The following is a 17,317-nucleotide window of genomic DNA, read 5'->3' on the forward strand; positions in this document are numbered from 1 at the left end:
GGAAGCTGTCAATGCTAATTCAGAAAATTCTGGAATTGCCATCCTTGCTTGTGGATGTTGTTTGTCTCTAAAAAACATAGCTGAGGGAGCTGGGCTTGTTCAACCTGGAGAAGAGAAGGCCGTGAGGAGGCTTCATTGCAGCATTTCAGTATTTAAAAGGGGATTATAAATAGGAAGGGAATCAACTTTTTACAAGGGTAGACAGTGATAGGACAAGAGGGAATGGTTTTAAGATCAAGGACGGAAGGTTTAGATTAGATATTGGGGGAAGTTCCTTACAGGGGGAGCGGTGAGATGCTGGACCAGACTGCCCAGAGAGGTTGTGGTTGTTCTGTCTCTGGAGGTGTTCAAGACCAGGTTGGATGGGGCCTTGGGCAACCTGATCTGGAGGTTGTTGGCCTTGCCTGTGACAGGTGATTGGAACTTGATGATCTTCCAACCCAAGTCATTCTGTGATTCTTTAGCCTTTGTCTTATGTTCTTCGGCTTCTTCCCACTCTTTATTCTTTTTCTATAGGAAATGTGACCAGAGTGATGTTGTGCAGTGTTGTCTGTTTTCTGATTGCCAAGCAACGCTTCTTGAAATCCCTTTAGCTTCCATGGGTGGCTGAATGAAAGATAATGCTTGTTGTCTGCTGCCAGCCCCCCTGATCTAGTGAGTCTTTACATGAAACATGGAGTTACGAGTTGACTGTCTTGGTTAGTGTCTTTTCTTAAAGGTAAAGACTATTTTGGCTTTCCTTGCAGGCTGAACATATCATTTCACACGTGTATGAGGCATAATGGCTTGCTGCCATAAAATGGAGAAGGCTAATTCCCTCTCTCTATTCTTTTTACATTGTCCTGCCTTCTTTCTTGTGCCCAGTTTTGTGCTTGCTGAGAGCAGGCCTGGTTAACTCTTTAACCTGACAGAAAACGACTTACTTTTCTAGGTTAGTTTCCAATCTGCTTAGTAAAATACCTTGGCTTGTAAAGTATTGCCTGCAGGCGTTGCAGTCAGTGCAAGGTAAGCTGCAGGAATATGGGGGAGTTGAACACAATGCAGATGGAGTGATGGGAGGCAGCAGCAAGGCCTCTCTCATGGCAGTGAACCTGCAGCAGTTTATGAAATCCCAGCTGCGTGTGACTGACCATGTTTTGAGCTTTTTCTTCAGAAAGCAGATAACACTTTGCATTTGAAACCTGAATGGTTCAAAAATGATTCAGAACTGATGTCCCAGAACTCTGACTTGGCTGCACATGATTCTACTTGAGCATGTAATCTCTCACCTTCTGGAATCTCTTAACTCAAAATCCTGTCATGAGTCTGGGACTTCTGGCCTCAGGAATTGCTCATGGAGTTTCTGAGTCATAAGCAGCCATGGTGAAAGGAGAATGGTGAATTGGGTGATGTGTACACAGGCCGCTTTGGGTGTGGGATGCAGCTGAAAGGTTGGATTCCAGTTTAACTCCTGAACATGCAGCAGGACATTTTACGCTAATTTGGTTTCTGATAGACAGGAGGAATGCTTGTCATTGTTTTTGAAGGACCAGGAATGCAGTTATTCTTGAATGTATTTCTTTAAAGTAGATGTCTTGTGCCTTCAACTAGTCACAGGATTCTTGTGAGCAAATATTCATCTGTTCCAGTTTCCCAATAGTTACTGATTTAACTTGGTAGAATAATGCTAATCAAACTTTCTAATAATCAGACCACTCTGCATATTGTTGATAATTCTCTTCTGGACTTTATCTTTCTAGTTCTATATGGCTGAGCCAGATGTCTAGGAAAAAAATGTCGAATTACTGTTGGCTTACCAGAGGAAATGTGGGCATGCTTGGTGCCGTATGTATCATTTTCTCATGCTTCCATGTGCGTTTAAAATAGCTGCAGCGTGTTTAAATTTGAAGTTACAGGAATGATCCAGGTGTTGGAGCATTGCTTAAGCTGTGTCTGTGATGGCAATGGGTTGATAAGTGCCCATGCTGTGTACTGTAGAAAGGACTCACTGAGGGCATGCAATTGAGAATCAGCCTTAAATCCTGTTACCCTTTCTATTGGAAGATGCACGTTCACTCTTTTCATCAAATTTATCTTGCAACTGCTGCAAAATTCTGTGTTAGTTATCACAAAGCACTTACCACACAGGTTTATTTATCAGATGTCAGTGCTTATTTTTGAAAATGATTTATGGCTTATTCACTACAATCATGCTCTTTTTTTTGAATTCCGTGTGCGCTGTTGGAATCAGTGTTCTCCCTCAAAGGATCAGCCAGGTGGATGTTTTACAGTAGGCTATCTTGGGGTTTTTGAAGTAATGATTAAGAAAATCAGTACTTTTAGTAATGATCTGGATGACAAGGCAGTGTATCCTCAGCAGGTTTGGTGGTGTTCCAGATGGGGAGGAGTGGCTGGTACACTCAGGTTGTGCCTTTGTCAGAGGGACTTGAGCAGGCTGGAGGGATGTGCTGACAGGAATCTCGTGTGTTCCCTTTCAATATTTTTTCCATTACTAACTTTTAGTAGAATCAGTAGGGGGAAAAAAAATAATGCCTTCCCCTAGTGCCAGTAACTTATTTTCAAGAAAACAGTGAATTAGACTGTTGTTATATTCAAAATACCAGTTCAGGGCTCTGAAAGCAAATTGTGTGTTTCATATCCTTTTTTCTTTATCTTCTTGTCTTATCTGTTTTCTAAAGCAAGTAATGATTATTGACAGGAAAAGAAAAAAAAACCACAACACACAGATTAATAAGAACACACATTATATCCCATTATATCCAGGTACATGAAAAGCATTTTGGGTAGGTACAATCTACTTTTCATATCTATTTTATCTCCTGCTTCCATCTAGTCTGTTAATCTCCTGTGTGCTTTGCTGGGTAGTTTGTTCATTATACTGTGTATCCCCACATTACTTCATCAAGTATTTGACTTGAATATTATTTTTCTGCTTGGCTGCTTCCTTTTTCTGCTCTTTCAGATGTATCAGCTGGCTGTCTTGTTCTTCCTCTCCTGAAATTTCTTCTCCTGATTATGTCTCTGGTCATTCTGCCGTTCTTGTTCAGCAACACGGTATTGCAAAGGCACCTGTGAAGGCAGTTGGGCATTGAAGGCATTGAGAAGATACTATTCACCAGCCCAACATCTCTATTTTAGTGTTTGAGATTATGTGTTACTTGTAAAATGCAGTCGTTAAATCATTGCAATTGAACTAAGCCAGGCTGTTGATGGAAAGGTGGAGCTCTTTGCTCTCAGGAGCATCTGTACGCAGTACAGAAATTTGTTCTGTTTTCATTGCTAAATGATGATTAATTATTAAAGAGGGCCTAACAGGAAAGACGGAGAGAGAATTTTTCATCAGGAAGTGTGGTGGGAGATTAAAATTTTAAAAAAGTGTAGGTTTGGACCAGATATAAGGAAGAAACCCTTTTCTTGGGGTTGTGAGGCACTAGAACTGGTTGCTCTGAGAAGCTGTGGATGCCCCATGCCCAGAGGTGCTCATGGCTGTAGAGGACCAACAGGTTCGATATGAGTGGCCACACTGCATGGAGCTTTAAGCAACCTAGTCAAGGGGAAGCTGTCTGCACATGGCATGGGTTGGAACACAGTGATCTTTAAGGTTCCTTCCCCAAACCATTCCATGACTTGCCAAAAGCAAATCCAACTAACTGACTGCAAATGGGTTGTCCCACTTGGAACTGTCTGTGGAGGCTGGCAGAGTGGCCAGGCTGGCTGGCTGCAGCAGTGACCTGCAGTACCGGCTTTGCCAGAGGCAGTGGTTGTTCTCAAGGTGTTGCCTTGTTCTTTGAGAAGGACTCTGAATGCTGTTAGGAGGCACAGTAATATATTTTCAAATGCAGTACTTGTGTCTTTAGTTAGATACAGTAGATTCCAATGCCCAGATTTTAGAGGTTAGTACTAATCCATAGAAGGGCAGTTCATGTAAGTTATGTTTATAAAGTAATGTTCGCTTAAAACGAGCCTGTTGTTAGCAGAGTCTGGTCTTCAAAACAGGCTGTGACCTGTGCTGTACAGCAAATAGCTGTTAGTGCATGCTGAACAATAAAACTTTATTTGCAGGACAAAGTATTTGTTGCAGTTAATGCAGTATGCTTTGTGTGCATGTTGAAATTGCTGTCTCTAATAGTTGGTAGCGTAGGATAAGGATTCTGTTTGATGCCTGAGTTAGTGAGTGTGTAACACTCAGGAATTGGATGCACCGTTCTTCTGAGACTTTGTGAAGAAAACTGTCATTTAAACAAGATAATCGATTTTGTCTTCCGGAAGCTTTTCCAATAAATCACTGAACTTGCAAAATATGTTTATACGTATTTTGTATTTCTGCGCGTGTGGAATATCTCTTATTTAGCCACCTACTTCATCTTGTAAATCCTTTCATCATTTTAAGTTTTCATATTTAAAAAAAAAGTCTTGACGTACTGCAATGTAAGCTCTGGGCAGTATCTGTGCAAATGTGGAGGCTGCATAGTAGCACTAGAAATTTTGTATGATACTGCAAAAATGTGATAAGAACAGGTTATCAAGGAAGGAAATCAAATAAGGAATTTGAGTACAGAAAGAATCGGTGTTTCAGAGTTCTGTGCTTACATCTTAAGTATATGGAAAACTATTTTCTAACTGACGAGCTGTAAAAGTGATGTGAAAATATCAACTGTATGTTTTTGTGAAGAATTTGAGAATTTAGCATTTAATGCTCCAACTGTACATGCAAAAAAATGAACAAGGCTTAATTATGAAATTACTAGAATTACTGAAGTAAAAATAAAGGACAAATGGAAGCTTGTTATTCAGAAGCTTTTTAAATACGATTTTTTCAAAATTCTGTCTTACTATCCTGTAGCTGAGTAGACTTGAGCTTGGTTTATTGCTGTTTTCCTACCTATCCTTGCGTACTTGTGCATCACTTCTTATTGAAAATTTTCGTAGGTAATAGAAAAGGAGATGACTCTCCATTTGCTCTGTTGTAAGGTCAAAAACTGTCCTAAGTGCATTTGGTTTCTTTTTTGAAGATTGTATGCTATATACAGATGAAAATTCTGTGAATCTCAGGAATAGTTATGTCTGACATTACTCTGTTTTCACTCTTTTTCTTCATTAACAGTGAAGAATGCAAGACCTAAGAGCTCAGGTAACGAGCAGTCTGCTGCAGTTTCCTGAGGTGACTATTCAGGCACTTGGGGAGGATGAGATAACCCTTGATTCTGTGCTGCATGGAAAGTTTTCTGCAGGTGAGCATTTTCTTTTAAAATTTGGTCTTCATATAAAATGATTATTGTCTAGAGGCATATAGTGTCAGCTGTGTCAGATTGGTGCTGTTGAGATACATCAGGCTTAGAACAAATAGGACTATTAAAAATGCTGATATATGAGCATTAGGTAAGTTTGGAAATTATAACTTGCATTAAAGACTAAGCCAATGCTGTGCTAATAAAATCAGTTACTTAAATATGCTGAATCAGTGAGCACTCCTCAATTTTTGATTGCATTAAAATCTGTCCTTTAGTTAATAGCATTGTTTAAGGCTGCGTTTATTTGCGCCAGTGGTATGGCTGTCATGATGCCATGTGTGGAAGTAGTTCTGCAGTGTTATAGACAAAAGGAATGGATGTTTCCTTTCAAAACTGAGTAAAACAGAAGGAGGAGGATAAGACTGTTAAGTGCTGCAGCCGTATTTCCAAAGTGTTTAATAGGATGCGGATGAGTATCCAGTGAGAGTTTCTGTAGCAGCTAAGCAGATTAGACAGTTCACTTTCTAGGTGATATGAAAGTAGAGCTGAGAGCCTATCTGAATTTCTAGGCTGGTTTTTTTTTTTTTTAAGACCAAGTAAAATCTTACTACCTTACCGTAAGTAGTAGTTGTATGAAGCAAAATATGTTTGACTCTTTCTGTAATCAACACGTGTAAAAGTTGTAATTTACTTATGCGTTGATAGCTACTTCAAGATATTTTCTTGTCAGATTCCAAGTTCTTACAGGAGGGATATATCAGTGAATTGTTTAAGGTCTGATACATTGGAAATATGCTTGAAGACTTCAGTGCCCTTATGTATTCGAATGATTTTTAGCAAAGCCAAGCCAAACACAGTGTAAAGAGTGTAGATCAGTGTATTGCAATTCTTGTCTCAGTCAAAACCATTCTTATGTGTAAATACCAGGTAGCAAGGTTGTTAATTTTAAGGTGTATTTCTTGAGAATTTCAAGGGGTAATTTTAAATAACTAGGTTAGTCAGTCTTCTTTTGTTAGATACATCTGTTGAAGGAAAGGAACAGTGTCTTGATTTGTTTTCAGCCTTTTGAAAAATGAACTCAGCTTGCTTTGTCTTTGCAGGGAGAAATGGCTTGGCATGGTTGGCATGTGGTCCTCAACTTGAGGTGGTGAACTCTGTGACAGGAGAGAGGCTCTCTGCATATCGTTTCAGTGGAGTAAATGAGCAGCCTCCAACTGTTCGTGTGGTAAAGGAGTTTTCCTGGCAGAAAAGAACCGGGCTTTTGGTTGGATTGGAAGAAGCAGAAGGAAGTGTTCTCTGTCTGTATGACCTTGGAATATCAAGAGTGGTTAAAGCGGTTGTTCTTCCAGGAAGGGTATGTACTTGTTAATCAGAGAAATGAAACTTTTATTTTGCTACATGCTGCATAATCCTGTTTTGGGAAAAGTTCTAAAATGTCTCCTTGTAGGAGGTGGGTTTTTTTCTGTATCACATTAACATGCTGTCACTGCAGAATATCCAATAAAGAGAGTCTTGATAATCATATCATGTTGGGCATAGCAGTATCATTATATTTTGAGTTATATTAGTAGTAAACTAGGTTCTATCTGTTTATTATTCTCTAATTGTCAAATTTAAAAAGAAATCAGATTTTTTTTCTGTTAAGAGTGAAAAAGGAAAAAAAAAAAAGCTTCGAAGTGACTGTAGTAAACATTTCTGAAGTTGCTAATTTCAGTCACAAATACTATCTTCAAAGTATCTCAGTTTTCCATAGCTGTTGTGGTATAAATGATTTAGACATAGTCCCATGAATGTCAAACTAGCACACAGGTGACTTTAGATCTGAATATCTATCTATGTTGATCTAGGATACAAAAGAAAGCCTTTTCAGGCTTAATTGACAGATTATTCAAAGTCTCACTTTGAATAAATATCTGAAGTCCTTACCATAATTTCTGAATTTGTGATCACAATTTAGGTCCTGTCTAGTGAAAAAAAAAAAAAAAAAACTACCCAAAATCATATTTGACATGCTTGGGTGATTGTTTAAAAACATTCAAGTTGATCATCAGTTTGATTTTTTTTATTTATTTTTTATTTTTTTTAATGAATCATAGAATCACCAAGGTTGGAAAAGACCTTTAAGATCATCCAGTCCAACAGTCCACCTATCACCAGTATTTCCCACTAAACCATGTCTCTCAGTACAACATCTGAATATTTCTTGAACTCCTCCAGGGTTCGTGACTCCATCACTTCCCTGGACAGCCCATTCCAGTGCCTGACTTCCCTCTCAGAGAAGTATTTTCTAACATCCAACCTGTATCTCTCCCAGCTCAACTTCAGACCATTCCCTCTAGTCTAACTGCTAGTTAAATGGGAGAAGAGTCTGACCCCCTACCTTACCACAGCTTCCCTTCTGATAGCTCTAGAGAGCTATAAGTCACCCCTGGGCCTCTTCTCCAGACTGAGCAATTGCAGCTCCCTCAGCTACTCCTCATAAGACTTGTGTTCCAGACCCCTCAGGAGCTTTGTTGCCCTTCTCTTTGAACGCACTCCAGGGCCTCAATGTCTTTCTTGTATTGAGGGACTCAAAACTGAACACAGTATTCAAGCTGTGGCCTCACAAGTGATGAACACAGAGAGATGATCACTTCCTTGCTGGTAGTGCTATTTCTGGTAGAAGCCAGGACACCATTGGCCTTCTTGGCCACCTGGGCACACTGCTGGCTCATGTTCAGCCAAGCGTCAACCAGTACCCCTCTGGTCCATTTCCTCTACACAGTCTTCCAGCCACTGTGCCACAAGCCTGTAGCATTGCCTGGTGTTGTTGTGGCCGAAGTGCAGAACTCGGCACTTGGACTTGCTGAACTTCAGCCCAGTGGTCCAGCTTGTCCAATTACTCTGTAGGGCCTTCCTACCCCCAGGCAGATTGACAGTTCCTTCCAACTTGGTGTCATCTGCAAAGTTACTAAGGGTGCACTCAATGCCATCATCCCAGTCGTCAATAAAGATACTGAATTGGACAAATTCCAGTATCAACTTGTGGCCAGTCGCCAGCTGGATTTAACTCCTTTCACCACTACTCTCTTTAATCAATGGTTTATAATAGTTCTATGTTAAATCACTCCCCTATCTGAATGTTCTAAATCAATATGTCACGCTGCTCCCATGTCCTTTCTTTCCCAATGGTCTTCCTTGAATCTCTAGTGAGCACTTTTTTGTAGACAATATAGACTGACATATTGACGATACATTTTTTTTCTCTGTTCCATGTGGGTCTTTAACCCATGAGCTAAAGTGATGTAATGTCACCTGCTCTCATTTTGTTAATGGAAGTCTCAGTTAATAAGCCATCAAGGTTCCCTGTGTTTTTATCATGTTAGCTAAATCCTTGTTTATTACTCGGCTTAGCATACCGTGATTTGATGTGACTTGCTTGGATATGGGTGGTTTTATTTTTTTGTACTTTATTTGAAATGCTGTAGCGTGTCAGCTGTGTGCTGGCTAATGTGTAATCAATAAGTTGTCCTTACGAAGAATGTCGTAGCTTTGTTTGAGTTTTTGTATCTTAAATCTAAACAGAATAAGCTGTGATAGGAGGAGGAAAGTAGGTTAAGAGGGTTCACTGTAACATACCTAATCTGTGTGTGTGAAAGTCATCTGAAAGTGAATGTAGTATGAGTTGTATTAGGGAGTTTTCCTGTTGTGTAACAAACTGTTCAGGAGAAAATGTGAGGAAGCTTTTGGGGAGAAGCTGACTGTTTTGTGATAAAGGTTTGGACTTTGGAGTAAAGCCAAAGCTTGTCTGAATTTTTGATATTCTGCCCTGAATGTTAGTGATTACAAGAATGTTTGGTCTGTTGCGTTAATTTCAGTTCCTATCTTTTTGCTATTAGATTAATTAGATTGATGGACAGGATGGGTGTTGCTAATTGAAACATTAGATTCCAAGATGTGAGAGGGAGTAGAGGTAAACAAAAAGTAGGTAACATTTGCGGTGTGTCACTGTCTGTCTGTATGGTGTTTCATTATTCTGGAATTATTTCCAGCACGTATATAACATATAACTTGATATTTTAATCTACCTACGTGTTTCTGATTTTTGCACTGATTGTTTTTAAAAATGAAAAGCACATCTGTTAGCATCTTTCTGCAGTTTGTGTTGTTACTTTAATAGTTTAATGAGCCCATTAATTTATGGGCTGTCTTGACTGTGGAAAATATCTTCTGTAGACAGCTGTAAAGCTTAATTTATAGTACCTCTGGTCAGAGCTGCTAAACTATTAATATAGTATTACAGGGTAGTTATAGCAACTGTGTGACTGCCTTTTAGTGGAAGAGTAGATGTTCACTTGGTCAGAGTAAAGGATTCAAAAATCTTGCAAACTTATGAGAAAAAATTTGCTTTTTCTATTTTGTGGAGACATCAATTGCCCTTGGTAAAATGCAGCAGAAAGCTAAAAGCGTTAATGCAGTACTATTTGAATTATATTCCAGTAAAAGCAAATCTGAATTAAAAACATTAATTAAATTAAATTGTTTTGCAATGTTTGAATGTTTCAGAACCATTGAACAGTATTTTCACAAAATTTCCTGGTTTGTATGAGGCAGAAGGGTAGCATTCAGATTCAGTGAGCTGAGAAGGCTTCTCTTTGTTCATTCCCAGAATGAGTTGGCAGTGTCTGGGAGGATATGAAAAGCTAGCCCATACAACAGGGAAAAATGTTCTGTTTCAGGGGTTTTACACAGAAAATTGGAGTGTTAAAACTGGGAAACATCTTTTGAAGGCTTCATGCCAAAATTGAAAAGAACCTGTTGTATAATGAAAAAAATTGTGAAAGAAAAATTAAAAGTAATGTTTGAATCGTGATTAATTCTTTAGCAAAGTGTGTACTGTGCTTTGCTCTCATCATGGTCATCAAGACTTGGAAGAGAAAGAATTGAAAAAAAAAAAAAAAAAAGCTTTTGGTGTACTGCTTTGAGTAGAGAAGATTGGAAATTTAGTTTCAGTCATGGGCAGAATGGTACAAAATGAAGTTATCTAAATAACTGCATATATTTCTAAGATTAGAAGTGTTGTGACAAGTATAAAAGATAAATCCTGTAGTAGATTGTCAGGCAGTGTAGTCCTAACAAATGTGGGACAGGAGAAAACTTTGGATCTTCTGTTATTTTCCATCTCTGGAAAAAGAAATGCATGTAGGAAGAGGACTACTTTGATCACTTCTTTCAGTTTGATGTAAAGCTGTTGTTGATGTGAAGCTTCCTGTTTTCATTGCCTTGTGTTTTGCAAGAAAGCGGAGTAGTGTTCTATAGAATCGTTTGAGTTTGAAAGGACTCTTAAAAGCCATCTAGCCCAACTCCCCTGCACTGAACTAAGGTACCTACAGCTCTATCAGGGTGCTCAGAGACTGGTGGAGCCTGACCTTGAATGTCTTGTTGTGTAGCTTTAGTGCAGGCATTGTCAGGTGTTTGTATCTCTAGTGTAGGGGTGAGTGCTGTCCTGGGACATGTGTGGTGTGGGTGCTGAAAGGCCTTGCTTCAGTTTAGAATGAAGTTGCATGCAGACTGCTGTATGCATAAAGGAACCAGATGGCCTCTGAATGTCTGCAAGGAGGGAACTTCACTACGTCTCTGTGCAACCTGTGCCATGGCTTAGTCATCTGCGCAGTAAAAAAAAGAAGTTTCATCGTGTTCAGGCGGAGCCTCCTGTGTTCCATTTTTTGCTCATTGCCTCTCGTCCTCTCAGTGGGCACCGCTAAAAAGAACCTGGCTGTGACCTCTTTGCATCCTCCCTTCTGGAATTTCTGTACATCAATAAAATTCCCACAGGCCTTCTCTTCTCCACACTGAACAGCCCCAGCTCTCAGCAGAGAAGTGTGCCAGTCCTTTAGTGAACTTTGCAGTCCTCTGTTGGACTCTCTCCAGTATGTGTGTGTCTCTCTTCCTCTGGGCTACCCAGATCTGGACACAGTAGTAGCAGTGATGCAGACAAAAAGGGAAGGATCCCCTCCTGACCTTCTGGCAACACTCCTAGTGCAGCCCAGGATCTCATCGCCCTTCTTTGTGGTAAGGGCACGCTGCTGGCTTGTGGTCAACAAGGTTGACCCTGGTTGTTTGCCAGGAACCCAAGGCCTTTTCTGCAAGGCTTCTGTCCAGATGGCCTACCCCCAAAGTGAGTTGTTGCCTGGAATTGCTTCTGGTCAGATTGCTTCTCATTGTTGACCTGCCCAAAGTTTGTTAGTGCATTTCTCCTGCATATCTTGGTCCCTCTGGATGGCTGCATGACCCTCTAGTGCAGTTTCACTCTCCTCCTACTTTTATGTCATTGTCAGACTTGCCAAGCATGTGCTCTGTCCTCTCATCCAGATCAGTAATTGTGTTAAAGATGATGAGACTCCTGGGATACCTAGGTCGCTCTGGGAAGTAATGCTGCCCGTGTGTTTCCATGGAAACTTCAACAGATACAAATGGTGCAATAACAGTATTTGATAGATGAAGTTTTCAGCTACAGAACACTATTTGTCAAGCTAATCATCACCATTAGCTATGCATTTTTGCCAGCGATAAATGAGAGTCTGCATGCTGTGCTTGTAAAAATCTGTACCAGCAGAAGTGAAATGCAGTTTCCACTGCTGAAACACACCACACACCATCTCGCTGTGCTCACGTCCACTGTTTGGTCTCCATAGATGTTTCAGCAAGCACCGATGAATGTTAGAGGATGCCACTTTTCTTCATGGTGCAATTCAGTCCTTCCTCTATGTTTCGTATGCACTTCTGTGTCAGATGCCATTGTGGCAGACTGCCCCTCTACTGCCAACTGTCACACAGAAACAACATGGAATGGAATATTGCCGGGAAAGCTCATACTCTTCTGCCAAACCACCAACATCCACCTCTGACATGATGGGCTATCATAATAAAACCAGAGACATTACTTTTGGAGGAGCCCTCGTATATCTCTTGATGCCAGCCTCCAACTGGAGTTGATGACACTGATCACCATACCATGGACTTGGCCTTATATCTGCTTTTTAGCCCACCTTAGTCTTTTCTTCCAGCCCAAGTATCAACTGTTTGTCTGTGAGAATCTTATAGGAGACAGTGTTGAAGCCTGTATTGAAATCCAGGTAGACAGTATTCACTGCTTTCTCCTCAGCTACACCTTTAGTCATTTTATCTTAGGGAATCTACATAGTAAATTACTGTGATTCTCTGATTGTGCTGACTTCTGATGATTTTCCTGTCATTAATGTCACTGGATGATTTCCAGGATTAATTGCTCCATAAAGAAGGCACAGACTGTATCACAGTGCTAATAGGCTGTGAGCACTGGGAGAACTAGTTTTCATGTTGTTTTATTCATTTGTTAAATAAAATTTCTTACATGCAATTAATTTTAAAAGTTTTCTTAGCATAGGAAGTAAGAAAATAGAAATATTCTAAGTATGAAATAGAACTTGGTAAACTGTAACAACAGCGTGTACCATTTAAGTTGGAGTTAATTCAATTAACTAACTGTAGGATATCTGTAGATAGCAGCAGCTTTTTGTGCAGGATTTTGATATTTTTTCTTCAAATAATTGAAATCAGTGCTTTGCTTTTAAATATCATGACTGTGCATTTACTTTTTTTCTGATGCGCTAATTGGGGTTTCATTCTTGAATGGTTTCTACTTAGCTTGTCAAACAGCTTAAATGTTAACTTGCAATTTTCCTGTAGGTAACTGCTATAGAACCCATAATTAATCATGGAGGAGCCAGTGTGAGCACTCAGCACCTACATCAGAGTCTGCGATGGCTCTTTGGAGTGGCAGCAGTAGTTACAGATGTTGGACATGTACTTCTGGTTGACCTTTGTTTGGATGATTTATCTTGCAGTCAAAATGAAATAGAAGCATCAGGTAAGCCTGCAGTTTTTCAGCTTGAAATATTCATTTAAATGTAAGAAAACATATGTCTTTCAAGTGAACATTATGTATCCAATTATGAGGGTAGTAGCAGGTAGGCATTTAGGACTGCTGATTGCATCTAGTGGTTTGACATCATGTAGTCCTGAACTGATGAAAGCTGGGTGTGTCTTACTGTTCTTTCTAAAAAACACCCTCCTACTCTGACAGTTCCCTACGTCACTGATTTTTGCCAGTGAGGTATAGAAATTTTATCATCTGAGACAGTGCAGCTGCCTGATGAGAAGTTGTTAGAGGTGCCATATTTCCTGGGATTGTTTTGTTTCTGCTAACTGACATGGAAGCCAAGTTGTCGATAATTTTTTAAAACAAATCCAACTTGTCAAAAATCATGCATTGGGGTGGAAGAAATACCTGGTTTGCCTATTCAGGTTGCATACGCTTGTGTTATAACAGTAGCTTCAGGAGTAGTTGTCATTTCAGGTAGTTTCACCTGGAGTCTCACACTCTTGGCATAGAGAGTTCATGAGAGATCTCTGTGGTTACACTTCTTCTAAGTCGAGAGTTCTTTGTTTTTTGATACATATGAAATGGAAATAGTAAATTTGTGTTGCATAAATGGTTATTTTGCTTGGGACAGTAGAATGAGATTATCTGTATTGTTGATGTTTAATTTGCACAGTAACTGGAATAGTAACTGGAATAGTATAATATTATTTTATTATATGATTTTGTGTACGTAGACCTAGAAGTTGTCAGTGGAATTCCTGCTGAAGTTCCGCAAAGAAGAGAAGCTGTGACCAGAGAGGGACGACATCTCTGTTTTCAAGTACAGAATCCTTCAGGAACAGCAATATCAACCCTGTGCTACATAAGCAGAAGCAATCTGCTTGTTGTGGGTTTTTCAGATGGCTACCTGTCACTATGGAATATGAAAACTTTGAAGCGGGAGTAAGTAGGCTTTTATGCATGGCTAGTCTGGACTTGTAGGGAAATATGCTAAAGAGAACTTTTTCAGGGACTGAAATTCTTCAGTGTAATCATGGAATGTTTAGAAATTCTCTTCTGAAATAACTATGAAGTCATACACAGAGTAATATGTTTTCCCCAGTGGACTAGGTTTGTTTTCTTTATGTGTCTTTGAATTGAGAAATTGTGGAACTCTGGGGTTGTTTTAATTGTATGACAGAGCTGATGCTTATAGGACGAAACTCACTTTTAAGAACCAGTTACTGTAGGACATAAATTGTAAGCCTGGAATATGTTAATAACATGGTTACAGTATTCTCTGAAGCATTCAGGATGAAACTAGTGTGAAGTGAAACATCAGTAGCTGATCTGTGGCTGAAAATATTTTTGTTCCTATTTCAGCCTTTTCTGAAATAGGAGATTGACCTGATGCAAGGAAAGAGGGCATGTGAGTGAAAGTTTCCTTAGAATGACTGGAGACTAGAATAAGAGATGATGGAAGAATTATGGGATGATTTCAAAGAACAGTTGTGATCTGTTTGATCCACTTCAGAAAGAGATTTGCTTAAGCAATTCTGAGGTGACCCATCAGAAATTATTGGGCGCATAAATAGTGGAGGAATGGTAGCAAGGATAGATTGTAGAATTAGAAATAAGGTTCTTAACTCTGGAATATGAAAGCTTGTCTGCATATTCCAGGTAAAGAAACAAGAAGCTACCTCTGTTTGGCAGTGCTTTGAATTTGTAAGAAGAATTTTAAATTCTATATTTAAGTAACCTACGAGAGTGAGAATAATCTCTTGTGTGCCAGTTGAAGTAATTATTTAGGGGAAGCTGGTTTGAAGTATATCAGGCAAGGTAATAAGCACAGGTTACTGCATTTGATAGACAGTAATCTCCTCCCTTCTTGATTGTTCCATAAAAAACAAAACAAAACAAAACCCAAAAACCCAAAACAGTCGCTTCCTTGACTCAACTGTTTGAATTAGAAGTATGGCTCTGTTTTGAGTATCCTCTGCTTTGAGGATGGGCACATAGGTTCTCCATCAGAAGATGCTTCAACTGTTCTACTAACAGAGCCAATAGATACACGTGGTCTTTTTCTCTCTTTAAACCTATAGGTACCACTCTCAACTTGAAGGAGGAAGGATTCCTGTCTATGCTGTTACTTTCCAAGAACCTGAAAATGATCCTCGCAATTGTTGCTACTTGTGGGCTGTTCAATCTACTCAAGAAAGGTGAATATAAACAAGTACATGTTATGCTTCACTGAATTAAGTTAATGTGTATACTTATTTTCTTTATGTATGTGGGAGGTTCTCTTGAGTACGGAGCGTGTTAAGTTTATGCCGTGAAGAAACGTCGTCATGGTTGTGTTGCAGACTTGTTCCAGAGTTTGGGGTGTAACTAGGTACAGAATGCCATTCTACTTAGGCTGCTCCAAAAGTAATGCCTCTTATTTATTTCCATGAAAACGTCTACCCCTGAGGTCGTAGGCCAGCGTAATGGAATAGAGGAGGCATACTGTTAGAGCAGCTCCTGTAATTAAGTGCTAGTAGTCATTTTCTTTATGTACTTAGTTTTAACTCTGATGTTGAGTTTTTCTTTCCTGCATTTATTTAAATTACTGGTGTAGAATTGTGTTGGTGTATTTTTAGTGTTCTGGAAGCCTTGGGTTCCTGCAGTTCCTATTTTGCTCAGAGTTTTTGAAAGAAGGTGATACAGTAGTGAATGAGATTGCATTTTTTATTTTGTGCTTGCAATTATTGTCTTTGTTTCTTGATGAATGCTTCATGATTTGTGTGATACTTACACCACAGTATTAAAATACCGTTGAAAGTAGTTTAGGCTACCGATCTAGAACACTAAATGTGCTGATAAAAGAATAGCATCACTGATTACTTTCTTCCAGTTTTAGCTGTCTTTGGGACCTCCATGAGTTAATTCAGCTCACCTGGCAGAACACTGTCATTGTTCAGCATAAGAATAAATGCTGTTTGATCAAATACTGGTCCAGCAGAACACTATGTGAAAGTGTTTAGGGTGTGTAAGAGAGGGATTAGAACTTTGTGATGGGAAAAGGGAGAGATCTGCTTCTTTCAGCATCAACAAGCTATGTAGTCAGTTCAGCTGTTCATAGAATTGCAGTCTCTTAAATCTTTACATAAAGAAAGTTTGGTTTAAGAAATTCTTCAATGTAGATGACTATTTTCAACAATTTTTAGTCTAAACAAAATATTGAAGCTTTCAGATTGTGTGTGTAGCATTCGCTATTGAAGCTGTTGTGTCAAATATCCTTTCTGTTTCGGCAGCTAAATGTGACCAATTGTCATGTTTAGAGACACGGTGCTTTTCTTTTCTGCTAGAGCATGCTATTAAGAAAACTTCAATGTAGATCTGATTTAAAAAAAAAAAAATGATAATGAGGACAATGAAACAGCTTTCTAATCAAATTTCTTAATTTGTACTTTTTTCAGTGAAGGTGATGTTTTGAGTTTACATCTGTTGCAATTAGCATTTGGTGACAGAAAACGCTTGGCATCAGGACAGGTCATGTATGAGGTAAGGTGTGTGTGTATGTGAAAACAGAAAAACAGTAATTTTCTCTGAAGAAGTATCAGTGATGTTGACACAGTGATGTTTACCATCAAAATTCAGAGATGCCCTGAAACAGTAATTTTTCTTTAAGTCTGCTTGGTCATGAGCTTTGTCCAGACTTTTTGAAAATAAGTCATATGATTTTAAACTGTAGTGTTATGTGTTACAACTGAATTTGTCTGCTAAGAGCCTGTATGAACTCAATTCCTAAAGAGGAAACAAGTTCTACAGATAAAATCATTCTTAACCAAAACATCAAATTAATGCAAGTAGTCAGAGAAGATAAAGCTATGAGTAGCTTTGTTCTAGCAAACTGCAGACTTGAATAAGTTTCTGTCATCCTTTCTTAGGATACAGTCATGTATCTTTATTTTCTTCTGATCTATAGTTGTATATTATTTTTCTTTGGAATTTTGTCAGCTGAACTGTAAAGAAAACACACCTATTGTGTCTTAAGTGTTGATCCTGAAGCATAGTAGCTTTAAAGACTGCTCTTTATGCTTGATTGGATTTCCTGTTAAATGTACTCTTATTCAGAATGTGAATATAATAAACATTGGTATGATTTAGTTAAAAGCATATACATAAGTAGTTGAAAATGTCTCCAAAGGTGTTGTGTTTAAAA

The 17,317-nt window shown here is 39.0% G+C and overlaps 1 protein-coding gene across 1 annotated transcript in view; it reads left to right on the forward strand.

Annotated features, from left to right (window-relative positions):
* Positions 1 to 5,110: 5,110 nt before the first annotated feature.
* The window catches only part of AHCTF1 (AT-hook containing transcription factor 1), a gene marked incomplete at both ends in the record, with an annotated part of 44,995 nt that continues 32,788 nt past the window's right edge, over positions 5,111 to 17,317 (forward strand). The window contains 6 exons of the mRNA XM_079550786.1: positions 5,111 to 5,231; positions 6,332 to 6,585; positions 12,939 to 13,119; positions 13,869 to 14,076; positions 15,216 to 15,332; positions 16,572 to 16,656. Coding sequence (XP_079406912.1) covers positions 5,111 to 5,231; positions 6,332 to 6,585; positions 12,939 to 13,119; positions 13,869 to 14,076; positions 15,216 to 15,332; positions 16,572 to 16,656 — 966 coding nt within the window. The remainder of the gene's footprint in view (positions 5,232 to 6,331; positions 6,586 to 12,938; positions 13,120 to 13,868; positions 14,077 to 15,215; positions 15,333 to 16,571; positions 16,657 to 17,317) is intronic.

The sequence above is a fragment of the Tetrao urogallus genome, assembly GCF_951394365.1.
Source record: "Tetrao urogallus genome assembly, chromosome: 2".
In the NCBI taxonomy this organism is placed as follows: domain Eukaryota; kingdom Metazoa; phylum Chordata; class Aves; order Galliformes; family Phasianidae; genus Tetrao; species Tetrao urogallus.